The sequence below is a fragment of the Pholcus phalangioides genome, unplaced genomic scaffold (genome assembly GCF_987345545.1).
Source record: "Pholcus phalangioides strain wild (caught in Gottingen) unplaced genomic scaffold, Ppha-v1.0 ptg000008l_1, whole genome shotgun sequence".
NCBI classification, from domain to species: domain Eukaryota; kingdom Metazoa; phylum Arthropoda; class Arachnida; order Araneae; family Pholcidae; genus Pholcus; species Pholcus phalangioides.
In genome coordinates this window covers 2,826,626-2,840,586 of record NW_028301601.1, presented here as the reverse complement: position 1 = coordinate 2,840,586, position 13,961 = coordinate 2,826,626, and the positions used below count along the sequence as shown (strand labels likewise).

Genomic DNA, 13,961 nt, shown 5'->3' with positions numbered 1-13,961 from the left:
AAAGAATGTAATATATTGCAAGGAGAGACAGAAAAGAATTATATGTGGTTTCTAGAACTCTGTTTTTGCTCAAAGTTGTTTTTCCTACAAGTCATTTCTGTCATTTTGCTTTGGCTCGAGTCAATCTTATGGGATACTGAAACAGTGCTATGAAATTTTTTTGTTTCTAAATTTGTTTAAAAATCAAAAAGTTTTTTTGAGGGATTTTTATTTATTGTGCCATGAGATTATATTTGCCTGGGGGGGGGGGTAGGGTACCCTTGCAGACAATACAATAGTAGGGCATGGGTGGGGTAATCCTCCCCCCCTTTGTGTCCTATTTTTTCTAATTTTTTGAGTGGGAGCCCTGTTTATAGTATTTGAATGGGCTTTTAAAATCAACTTCCATTAATCCAGCACACCCTAGTCTGACTGTAACTTTCTGTAGCACACGGGTGTCTACTGTAACTTTTAATTATGAAAATTGTTGCTACAAATTGGAGCGTTCTTTGATAATTCAAGAGTGTGAGGCTGTGGTCCTTTCCAAGGTCTATTCCATGTTGACCTGCTGCCATGTATTGTTTTTCAGTTTTGATTTTCAAATGCTGAGGTCTTTTTCAGATACAGTCTATCCTCCTTAGTCACAAAATAATTTTTGTTTGGGTACCTACTTTGCAGGACTGGACTAATCTCCAAAATAAAGTATGAACGAGTGGATAGGCCTACCAAGCAGAGATGAATTTCGGAAAGAAAATTCACATGCCCCCTAGGGGAATTGAACCCGCTATCTCCTCGCAGTCTGAACAGATATGATCATGCTTTTCTACACCAGAAGCAGTTTCCTGAATGTTGTTTGCCAGGGGTTCTTAACAGGGCTGGGTTTTTGACGTCAAAAACTGGTTTAACCTGTCGAAAACCTAAATGAATGCCTTTTGATAATGTTTTGAACACAATAGGTGTATATAACATGATGAAAAACTTACTTTTTTTTTGCATATTACAATATTTTATTTTCAAGCATTAATTTATTACAATGTTAATTATAATTTGCAGTTTTGAATTTTTCAACATAAGTCTAGAACACATAAAATGTAGTTTTGTGGTTCATTTTATCTAAGCTACTGATTACCTGTGTTCAATTTGCTAAGTGGGATAGAGCTGCTTATTCAAAATATGTATGATAGAGGACATCACAGAGTTAGGTTTTAGACTTCAGAAACTATAAATCAGTATTAAAATAGTCAAAAACTTATTGTCAATGTTGTCAAATAGTTTTTGTAACCTGATAGATAAGTTAAATAACAAAACACCCTTTTTTATGTAGATTAAAGGTCTTTATATTCAGAATTATAATTATTTTTATTTATTTATTTTTTTTGTGCTGCTGCTGCTGCTGCATGTGTGAATACAGCTTCAATTGTAAAGCCATTGCAAAAAAATAATTTTGTAGAGAGTAGACAATTATTTTAGAATCATATTAAATATTTATTCTTTGTATAATATAGTCACTTTAAGCATTACATGCAATTAATTTGCGTATTTCCAATGGGAATTTTTATATTGAAAAGCAATATTTGATGTTTTTGATGGAGGGTTTTTGACGTGACAGTTTAAACCGTCAAAAACTGCCATGTGTCAAAAACCTGCCAACCCTGGTCCTTAATGAATTATGTGCAGTACAAGTAGCCTCCACGATCTTTGGCATGTAAAATGCAGTATAGCTTAGGCTTTATTGAAATGTGTCAAATGTTTGAAACACCTGATGTAAGTAATGTGTGGAATGGGATATTAATTTCATTCCAAAAAATTTCAGTGGATTTCCCCAGAATTTTTTTTCACATCCTAGTGGTAGGGAGAAACTTCTGGGCGGAGAGCTGGTGCGCAAGTAAAATTGCTAGGCTGTCTGCCCAATGAAATGGCTTTGTTAAAACATTGAATTGCTTGCATGATTTTCATTTCAGAAGTTCAAAAATGTGTATTTTTAATTTTTTTTTTTTTTCTGTGTTAGAATCCATCAACTTCGGAAGTACGCCTAAAGTTCAGCACACTGAAGAATTCAAGACTGCTCATATTGAGTGTCATGTGAGGCGTGATCCTCCACCGAATTTTGAATGGCGTTTCAATGGAACCAAGTTATATAATAGTAAGTAATTAAGTGGTTTATTTTGGTTTCTGTATTTGGTGCAAAATTTTCAGGGGGGAAAAATGAGTCATATTTCAGAAAATTTTGTAAATGATACTTTCAATGAGAGAGATGCTATTGTATTTTTCTGAATTTCCTTTTTTTATAGGTTCAAAGTATATTGTAGAGGGTCATACTCTGACTGTGATCAATGCTAGTAGGTATGACGCTGGATTATATGAGTGTGTAGCATTTCTTACTGAACCTTTGACATCGCAGCTGAAGCAAATGGCCATACATTTTGAAGTGCACTGTGAGTTGGCTCATTCATGAATTCATATTAATTAATTTTTTCATTTACATGTTTTATAATTTGTACACATATCTGCTAAATATCCTAAATTTCTACATTAGATGAAATTTTCGCCAAAAAGTCACATCGATTTCACCTCTTGGCAATGGAATCATTGAGATGATGTGTGTTGAATGACCGTCCTTTTTATTTCTAATAGGTCTTTAGGTTTTTAGGGCCAATGGCTTTTTTTTCCTTCCTGCAATTTCGATTTGCTTGTAGTAATGGTAATGGACTATAGTTGATGATTTATTTTCTTAGTGAGATAAAATGATGATTTCACTTTCATTTATGAAAAAATCTTTACTTTTTTGCGGAAAAATCCTTTTTTACTTGATGTTCATTCCATGGCGATAATGAACAATAAAAAATTTGCAGAATATTTTGCAATTTTTCTTTAAATGTTCATTGTATCTATTAACTAGCTTCAGATTTAGATTTTCTATCAGAGATGGCAGCATCATACTAGTTTGATACTTGTTTTAAAATTTATTAAAATTAATTTCGAAAATTGCAGATGGTTTTTTATATAGTTTTGCCCTATTTGTTGAAATCAAATTATGGAAGTTTTAAAAAGGTGGTCTCATACTAAGGACACCACATATCTAGAGCGATGAGATACCCCAAGTGTTGTCAGTATGAAACCACCACTCTGAGATAAAGTGACTTTGTTCTTCTTCATTTTTCTCCCTCTTTTTGTTTACTAGAAAATGGGTGACAGCAATGGTGTGAAACATCTCAAATGTGTATTTGTGGAGGAGTTTCGGGGGTTAGAATGGAAAACAACATATGCTATTTTTTGTCCCCAGCACATCACCATTCTTTTATTCTAGTGGGTTCTAGAGTTGCTGTTGATGACTACTTTCTATACACTCTCTCTACTGTTTTAATTTTATTTTCTGGAATTTCTTTTGCCTTGAGTGCCCCCTCCCCTCCCGAATATTGTGCATTTATTACTTTTATTGATGGTGAAATGCCTATAAAATTCCTTAGTACAGAGGAAGCAACATTATACTCATTTCGGAGCATACTTCTGATCTGGAGTCAAATGTATCTGACAGGGTTGGGTTTTTGATGTCAAAAACAGTTTTAGACATGACATGAATGAATGAACGCCAGAACTTTGCCACTGGACTTATCCCGTTGCAGAGATCTCTTCCAGCCCAGCTTCGTGGCAGAGTCTGGAACACTTTATTTAGTGTCAAAAAAAACATACAAACTTTTTTACAACATATTTTCCCCGGACAATTGTGTACTGTCGCGATTAACAAAGTTTGTGGTGATTACAGACGAGATAGGATTAGGAGTTGGAGAAGTTTCAGGGTTTAGTTAAGATGAATGTACACATATTAGGATGGAGGTATGTTTTATGAGCACACCCCCCCCCCCCCCCCCGCATGTCATCTCATCTGTTATCTTATGCTTGCCATATTATATACACAGGATACAAAAAGAAATGAGAATCTTATTGTGAAATAATATATATATATATATATATCCATTGGGGGAGCGAGTCATCTCACTGAACACCTTATTGGTGAGCAAATGGGTTTGATAAGTTGCGACTAGAAGCCAGCATCAGTTTTATTGGGTTTAGTTCACTCGCTCCGGTGGATTTAATGAAAATATACAAAATAGAAGTATTGTGTGGGGGAATATATGCAATTAGGGAGCACCCGTGGCATCTCGCTTAGCAACATGAATAGGACTATATGAGTACGCACGTGTGTTGTAGACATGAAATGCATGGACAACTTGAATGGAGGAAAGAGAAATACACACATTTATATGCATATATATAACTGCCAGGTCGAGTCGTCTCGCCCTAAACCTATTTTGGTGAGCAATGTGGGCTTGGTTTAAATGGGGGATTGTCTGGAGAGAGCCTTAGCTAAGGATCAGCTTCGGTCTTGGTGTTTTGGTTGACTCGATCTGGCTGGTTATATTTATATTTTAAAAAAAAAAATGAATATATATATATAATATAAACTACATGTAATGCTTATTATCAAACCATTCGTGTCGTCCCGCCTAGCACCCTAGCTAGAATAGCGGCATGAAGGACACTTGTGGTTATCACATTTACATCATTGTAACGGGAATGTCATAAAAATTCTTGTTCGGGTCCCGTTAGTACATGCTATATCATGTATTAGTAGTGGCAGTCATGTGGATATGATTTTTGTTGTTGTTTTTATCCATTTCTGTTTTTTCTCCCACTTATTTTTGCAACATTTAAAACATTATTTTATAAATCTGGTGGACAGATTTCTTATTTTTCGTTACCGTGTATATATCTGACAAGGCTTGTAACCCTTGCTGCTGTGTTTTTGTTTTTGATTATTTGAGTGAACCATTGTTTTCGGAATATTTGTACATGTGTAGATGTTTTGTAAATTTGCAATCTGTTGCATAGTGAACAGGAGTACCCACCATACCGCCGTCACATTTGTCTGTTCGGCGGCGTTTCCGTTCGTGTAGATATATAGGGAATGGGCCGTGTCCTGTTATGAAGATAGTCACCTCCCTATTCCAGTTTAGTGTGTTGTATGTGACTCGAGGGACAATTTCGTGCACTTTCCTAGCTGTTGTTCCTTGGTCCCAAATTTGCTGCCACTTCTGGAGGGTTGCTTGTTTAAGTTGTCGCTTCAGGAGCGTTAGTGGGAAAGGGTTATCAAGTTTATTGTCACAGTTGATTGCAGCTTTGGCTAGAGAGTCTGCTCTCTCGTTTCCAAGATTACCTACATGGGCCTTGGTCCAACCTAGGAAAATGTTTTGGTTATTTAATAGACGCCTCCTCAATACACGTACTATTGTGTTTCTATTTGTTGGATCTAGAAGTGCTTGAAGGGAGGAGCGGCTATCAGTTATTATTAAAATTCACTTTTCTGCTCCCGTTGCGTATTGTGCAGCTGCTTCTATCGCTAACAATTCTGCTTGGAAGTTGCTATTGTTTTTATCTAGCACTGCTTGCCACGTTTGTATTTCTGTATTGTTTGTGTATACACAATAGGCTGCCGACGCCTTCATCAGTTTTGGAGCCATCTGTGTATATGTGGGTGTTTGCTAGTTTTATATCGTGGCCGTCAATCGAAATTTGATTGGGGATAGTTGAGCAGGAGAAGTGGTGGTGCCAGCCATGCTCCCGTGCTTCAAAGTTATTGGGGTCGAAGTCTAGAAGTTCTGGTTGAATGTTTTTCCTAAACCTAACTGCGTTTGTGTAGACTGCTTCCATTTGGAGCTTTAGGTGTAGTGGGCAGTTGCCTGTGATCACTTGGAGTCCGAGCGTAGCTGTTGTGTCATAGGCTCCAGTTATTGTTAAAAGAAATTTCCTCTGTGCACTATCTAAGGCCTGTTTTTTTTTTTGGTTGGATGCCTATACCAAGCTGAGGCGCCATTGGGCCAAGAATCTCTCGACCACCGTCTTGTAGATAGTGTTCCTAATGCTTTGTGAGATGCCCCAGGATTTTCCTGCTATTTTTGTTAGTTTAAAATGGAAGCGAGTCGCTTTTAGTTTGCGTTCATTGATGTTTGATTGCCAGCCGAGGTCTTTTTGGTTGGTTACGCCTAAATATTTGAGATTGTTTTCACATTTTATATTTTTACCATTAATTTTGATCCTAGGGGGAATATTTATTTTTTGTGAAACAGAGAAATTGTGTTTTTTCTGTTGAGATTTTGAGGTTATGTTCATTAAGCCAATTCGAAAAATCATTAAGAATTTTAGTTGCCTTTGTCACTAGCTGTGATACATTTACTGACCCTATCACAAAGGCAAAGTCATCAGCAAAGGCTTGGATATGGGCATCTTCCGGGAGGGGGATTTTTAGGGCTTGATTGGCCACAAGATTCCATAAAGCTGGCCCGCTACACGAACCCTGTGGACAGCCAATATCCTGTTTTCTAACCGCCAGGCCTTCCAGTGTTGTGATTAAGACATGTCTATTTGCTAGGAGGTCCGAAAACATTGATTTAATATTGTTAGGGAGGGGAGCTTTGGACAGTTCTTGGTTTATTGAGGAATAGGTCAGGTTGTTAAAAGCTCCTTTAATATCGATACTTATAAAGGCTATGTCCAGTTCTTTGCTCTTGAATTCGTTAATTTTAGTGAGTATTAGGTTGAGGGCATCATCTATAGAATTATCTGACCTAAAGCCGAATTGAAGGTTAGAGTTATAGTTTTGAGATTCCAGGTGAAAGTTGAGTCTTTGAGTCAAAAGTTTTTCAAGACATTTACCTCCTACGGGCAAAAGGGTTATTGGACGATACAAGTCTATTACATCTGGTTTTTTATCTGGTTTTTGAAAGAGTATTACTTGCCCTATCTTAAATATGTTGGGGAATGTTTTTAGTTCGAGGCATTTGTTGAACAGCATGAGGAAATGAGTTGGGTATTGTTTGTGTACATGCTTGATTATCGGGCCGTCAATACTATCAGGACCGGGGGCTTTGTTTGTCGGATCAGTTTTATAATCCTATCCACTTCGGCCGGACTGAATGGAGGGTCATTGTAGTTCGACGATGTCATAGTGTTTGTGCTCTGTGCAGAGGACGTGTTAGGTGGTGTGGGAAAGAGTTTTTCCAGAATTATATTAGCAAAATCTCTTTGGGTTCCTTGTGCATCTTCTCCAAGAAGTTTGAAAAGCTGGGAGGGGTTGGTGATTTTGGATTTAACTGTTTTATATTGTTTACCATAAGGATTAGAAGCTTTATTACAGAAGTCTCTGAAGGTTTCTCTTTTTGATTTGCGAATTAATTTATAAAATTTTGCTCTTTCACGTTTAAATATTATATAAAGTCTGGGTTTTTCATCTGGGGAGGCTTTTTGTGTTCTAAGCTGTAGAGTTTTGAGTTTATTTTGTGCGGCATTAACTTGGGGGGTCCACCAGGAGGTTTTGATATTAAGTTTGGATGTTTTCTTTTTGAGAGATTTATGGCAAGCCTGGAAAATTAAGTTTTCCAACGCTTCCATTTTGGCGTTGAGATCCTCCGAGGTGTGACAATTATTGATTAAAGTTATTAATTTGGGGATGTCCCTGAGATGCTTGTTAAGTTTAGAGAGACCAAATTTACTTTTGAATCTTGTGAGTGAGATAGCGTTGGCAGAGATGTTTAGCTCTATCAGAATGTATTTATGAAGGCTGGCTGAGAAGTCTGTTGTTATATTTCTATTTAGATATTGCACTATTTTTGTGTTTGTTGAGAGTTAGGTCGGCCAGCCTTTTTTGTCGCCATGGACATATGACGGTGGGTCTGAGTTTGAGTGATGGAGAAAAAGATCATGTCCGCCAATGAATTGCTCTATCTCTTTGCCTCTACCATTAAGCCTCGGATAGCTCCATAGCGGATTTTGCCCGTTTAGATCAGACCCGATCAGTGCTTGTTCCGGTTTGATTGCATCGAGGATAATTGCAATTTCAGCGAGTGTTTCTTTCTGGTCACCAGGGGGGGGGGGGCGTAGGCTGAAATCAGAGTAAGAGGCTTGTTGTCGAAAGAAAGTTTAACGGCGACGGTGTGATTAAGGGTCTCTATTAAAATTGGTTTTATGTTTTGGTTAGGACAGATTGTAGCAGCTTTATTTTCTTTTGCGAGCCAGATCGACCATGATTTTGGGATATTGGGTATTCTTTTATTGTAGATGTAGGGCTCATGGATGAGGAATGTGTCGATTTGGTATTTATTTGAGATTATTGGAAGTTTATCCATGGCCGCTTTCGTGTGGTCGCAATTAAGTTGGATTAGTTTAATGCTAGATTTATTAATTAATTGTGTAGGAAAGAGGTGGGACATGACATCTGGCATTCTATTTGAGCTCATTTTTAAATTTAGGATTTAGTTTTGTATTAGCTAATTGTACTGAGGGAATTTTTTATTTAAAATATTAAGAGAATTATTTGTAGTTTATTTTCTTCCTCAACCGTTCGGTTAAAGTTTTTTTAGACATGACAAGCATCAAAAACTGGTTTAAACTGTCAAATTTGTTTATATACTTATATTTGTGACAGACTATTACTGTTTGCAGTGTCATCGAGTAAAATATAAATAACAATAACGATAAATACTAAATAATAATAAATATCATTAGGGGTGGTTTTTTTTTTTTTTGTTGTTTGTTCCCTTATCAGTTAATTTTGCTCAGCTCATTATCACAAATATTTTATTTCAGATGTGCCTGAATGGGTGGAAAGCAACAGTAACACTGTCTATGCATCTGTCGGTACCAAAGCAATCTTAAGTTGTGAGGCATCTGCAGACCCTGCTGCCGAGTTCCAGTGGCTCAAGAATGGAGAGACCATCGAAAAAAGCTCTGACTATACTATTACCAGCAATCAGTCAGTCACTTCTCTGCATGTGAGTGTGAAACTTATGATATATATATATGTAATTTTATAGTTTGTTCTTTTAGTCCATTTATTAATTGTAATAAGTTCAGTGAGCTGTGAAAATAAAAATCCATGTTCAATATGAACAACCCCTACCTATCTTCATAGTGCAGTAGAACCTAGATTATCTTTACCTTGTTTGACTCATATCTGTTATCCTCTGTGAAATTTTTTCCCCATGTATAGTGATAAAAAACCATTCCTAAGATTATTGATCATGCTAGATGAGTATGACAGTGCCATCTTAACAAATGGACTCAGCCAGGCATGTCTTAGGGCCTCAAGCACAAAGAGGTCTCGTGAAAATGAGATTTGGTTAGAATTTTTGAGACAAAAAATTTAAATTGGTGTGGCAGGCATTTCTATCTATGTAGGAGGTTTAAAAAACCTTTTTGCCTGAAGCCCATTACACTTTTAGGATGGTGTTAGATGATGAGGGGCAAAGAGACTTCGCAACTGCAAATAAGCTGCGAGAAATGACTTTTGAGATATAGTGTGGCTAGAGCAGCAAAAATATTGTAACTCATTGGAAATTATGTAACTGAAAATACATAATTTTTTGCTTTGTAACTGTATAACTAATTGTAGATATGTCTCTCTGTTACATATTGTATATTCGGTTGTGATTGTTATACATGCATGATACTGGACCTTTAAATTGGTGTGTATTTGATTGTTTGGAAATACTGATTTGCCCATGTGGGCTCATTCTAATCATGTTTGATCTAATCAAGGCTCTACTGCATTCTAAAAATATTGACTTATTTTCTGGGAAAAATGAGTCGGGTCATGGGTGTTTCCAGAGTCGAGAGTCTAATGATGTCTTAATGATTCTTCATTGTGTGATCCAATGGGATTAAATTTTTAAATATTGTTTCTCTTCAGATTATGGTGCGTGGCGAAGAAAAATATGGGGTGTACACCTGCAGAGCCAGCAACAGCTTAGGATGGATCGAGAATCAAGTTACTCTTAAAGAAGGAGGTGAGAATCATTCTGGAAATGAAAATTATTAAGAATGATATTTACTTCATTTTCAGTGAAGAAAGATGATTTGATTGTAAAGTGAGGGGGGTTCTTGACTATAATATTATGTATAAAATTCAATAGATAGATGAGATTCCCCAAATGAGTTGTATTGGTAACAATTAGGGCTCGAATTTTTATGACCTGAAAAGCTTGAAAATGTGCCCTTATAAATTTTCCCATTATTTCATCTCTTGCTTCTAATCTTGTTACGTTAAAAAATAAATAAAAACTTCATCAATTTACCTTTTTTAATTAAAATTTTTTGACCAGATTCAAATGAAAACTACACATAGTTTATGCACAATAACTTCTTTGGTACATTCTAGTATCCCTCTGAATTTTATGAGATGCAGTTTCAAATGCTTAAAGAAAACTGGCATTGTTTATTTCCTTCCAAGAAATATTTGAGGAAAGTATATATATATAATACAACGTATATGTAAAATACGTAAAAAGGGGCAACGTATATGTAAAATGCAAACTTTGCAAAAAGGTTTTCTTAAAAATTCAATTAAAATTACTGGATAGAGCAATATTTGACAAAGGCTTATAAAGTAGACTTCAGTTTCTGTGATCTCGTTGCTTTCTTCTCAAGCTGAATTTCAATGTTGCTGCATATCCAATCGGTTGTGTACTGGAACTTTTAACATATTTAACAAATACCTAAAATACAGTAGTAACATCGGCCCTTCTTTTGAATAGAGCAAAACTCCATCATTGGGCAATTTATCATCATTTTGTCCACTTTCAGATGTGAGTTGTGCCGAAAGTGTGTATATGATTATATACCGTATATATCTAACCGTCTGCGTGCAAATCTAGTTTTGTGCATGAAGTTAATTTTGTCATTTGTATTTCGAACTGCGTGTGAAGTGTTGTGCTTGAATATTTGTACAGTTGTAGGCAGGGCTGTAACTAAGGGAGGGGCAGGACACACTGGACAAGGAATGACGCCAAATTTGCATTTTATTCATTTAAAATTAAGAGGAAGGAGTGCCGAAATGGGTACTTGCCTGACAGTGTCTTTTTTTGGGGGGGGGGTGGCTGTGGTTGTGAGATTTGTTGTGAGACTTTTCAACAGGCCGAAGATTTTCTTAGCTCGAAAATGGCAAGAATATGACTTGCCATAAAATTCCAAGCCCTAGTAATGATTGTTCTTTTGAAATACAAGTTATGCATACAGGGAAGGATGCTTTGGCAAATGCAGGCGTCCTCAAGTTTTCGGGTGAGATATATTGTCACAAATGAATGAAAGATATTTTTGCTCTCAAAGTAAAAAAAAAATCTAAATCTACTGATGCGACATGTTCACAAAAAATTCTAATAGCTGCCCTGTTTAATTAATGTTCATGCAAGAAATCATAGGCCTAGCTAACACCTAAGTTTCCATTGCCATTACTGGGGGATCGCTCAAGCTCACTTGCTGCCCGAGTGTGAAGCCTCATGTGCCACCCCTAAATATGACCCTGGTGGGAAGTGGGAGGGCTGTAGCCTAGGGAACTTCAGGATAAACCTGATTTTTTATCCAGCCTCGCAACAAAATTCTCTTGACTATGTGTCTTGATTTCAAAGAAGTATTCATGTTTTTTGGTCCAAGGTTATTTCACTATTCCTAATTATACCAGATAACTTTTTCCACATTACAGTTGTTATTGATGAGCTATCTTTCCTTCCTTTTGGGACTGAAGTTTTTATTCAATGTAAAATGTCCAACATGGAGTTGAACCTAGTTCCTGGTTAGTTCTAAAATACATACTCCAAGATTCTCTGGGCAGAAACATAAGACAAGGTTCTCTGGGCCAAAATATAAGACAAGGTTGTCAGGGCAGTTTAAAATGACTATATATTTGACAATATTTTGTACAGTATGCATTGATTTTTGCTTCTTGTTATGTTGTATCTTTTTCTTTCTTTTTTTTTTTTTTTTTTTTTTTTTGCTAACGTACTGTGTGTTGCATTGTTTCAGTTGTCCCAGAACCACCATCATTGGAGGTCGTGAAGGAGGAATCTGGTGTGCTGACTCTTGCTTTGAAAGCTGGAGATGATTTGACAGATGAAGCGTTAGCTGTGACGGGATTTAAAGTTCAATACAAGTTGGGTTCAGAAGAGTGGAATGGTGCAGAATTAGTTGAATTTCATAAAGGTTTGTGATGTTTCACGAGTAGACTAATGAAATCAAATTTATTTTTCTTAAAAGCTCTATGGCTGGGAGAAGAGAAATAAAACAAAAATATGTGTGATACTTATAGGTAATAATATCACCATAGCATAGCTGCCAAGTCTCCCGAATTCTAGCTTCATCCCTCGACCTCCCGAAAAGTTCTTAAATCTCCCGAATTTTTACGAAAATCACAAAAAATCCCTAATTTTCCCTAAAAATTCCCTACTTTATTTTAGAAAAATAACCACTTCCGAAAACAATTCCTAAGGAATTTTTGTGGGGCATGAAGTCTTTTGCCTCTGTTTTTTCCCCCCTTTCGAAATGACGTCACACGACGTAAATGGGGAAATTCCTTTTTTAAGGAAGTTTTACAAACCCTCTGATGGTAACAAGAAAGTTATTTGTCTTATCGTGCAGGGAAATAGCTTAGCAGCCAGTAGTCGCAGATAATAATTGAAGATTATTCATCACTCATGTGAAATGGAAAACACATCAAGCAAGTGTAACAAAAAGTCAGTGTTCTTCAAAAATTGATGCTTTTTTTCCTTCATCTTCCGGTGATTTTGGGGTCATTCGCTCAGAATGTTTGTTCACGTCATTTCTGATTGAACACAATATATATTTTTAGATCATTATTGAAGTTTTGGCCTCTAATTTCACTTGTTTTTTGTGTATGGATTTTATTCCCAAGGGTTTAACTTTCATGTGTGTAAAATCTATATTTTATTTAGAAAAATACCTTTTGTATTTATTAGGGAGTGTTTTTAGCACAAAATATGGGTCCGTGTGAAAATCTCCCTAATTTTCATTTTCAAAAATTGGCAGCTATGCTATAGCTACTGATAAGTTTGTTTGATAAGCCCACATTTTTTTTTCTCTGTAGGCTCCCAGACTTCCGAAATGCACATTTTAGTCTCCCAAATTTTACTTCTAATAGCAAATGAAATACTCTATTTTGCAGCGTTAGTTCTGCAATGTTTAATTTCTCTGGAATGGTTACAATTAGCATAACTGAACTAAACCACAACAAACTATTTTGATTCAGCGATTCAAATAGCGTTTGGTTTGCAAAAATTCTCTCGTGTGAAATTTGTCAATGGAGAAAAAAAACCTGTCTCATAATATATTTCTAGAAAACTGAAAGCTAAGCATCAACTTATAGCAGCTGCTGTTTATGATGAATGCCATTCGTATCAAGCTAAACATTTACATCTGTGAAAATTATGTTTTGTTTTAACTGTGTTTTCTTATGTATAATCTCCTGAGTTTTTGACAATTACAGAAGAAACCCGAATTTTCGTTGGGGGGGGGGGGGGAGGAATTATCCACAAAGAATTTCGGCCAGAAAAAATGCTAAATTAAGAAGAGAAATTTTTGAGTTTTGGCCAGAAAAATAATTAAGTGGATTTTGTTGGAAACTGTCAACTTGTCTTGAAACCAGCATCCATTCACTCTCTTGACAGTGGAATCAGCAAGATAAGATGTTTAGAATAGACAGTCATGTGTCACACACCTTAATAAAATTAGCATCAGGATAAAGAATGGGATGTATAGTCTTACAAATCAATGTTTGATGAGGAATTTTTTTTTCTGGGCATTATTTGAACTTGAAGTGTGATAATGACGTGAAATACTTTACGAACGATTCGCTGGAAGTTATACAGATACAAAAAAGCATTGTTAGTTGTCTACTCTGGGAATCAAACAGGGGTCCTCATGCATACTGAGCACATGTGCTAACCAATAAATATTTTTTAATAAGACTTTTTTTCTTTTACAAAGATTTGTATCGTCGTAATATTCAGAAAATCTCTTTCCTAATGTATTGTGGGCCGAGAAAATAATATATCTCTAAATTATATATATATACATATATACACTGTAGGGTAATAATTAATGACTGTGCTAAGTAGGGTTTGCTGGCATGAAATTCAGCT

General features: G+C 36.0%; 1 protein-coding gene across 1 annotated transcript in view; it reads left to right on the top strand.

Annotated features, from left to right (window-relative positions):
- The window catches only part of LOC149083492 (limbic system-associated membrane protein-like), a 35,298-nt gene that overhangs the window by 17,475 nt on the left and 3,862 nt on the right, over positions 1–13,961 (top strand). The window contains exons 4-8 of the mRNA XM_089234013.1: positions 1,988–2,122; positions 2,271–2,414; positions 8,620–8,804; positions 9,722–9,818; positions 11,830–12,006. Coding sequence (XP_089090139.1) covers positions 1,988–2,122; positions 2,271–2,414; positions 8,620–8,804; positions 9,722–9,818; positions 11,830–12,006 — 738 coding nt within the window. The remainder of the gene's footprint in view (positions 1–1,987; positions 2,123–2,270; positions 2,415–8,619; positions 8,805–9,721; positions 9,819–11,829; positions 12,007–13,961) is intronic.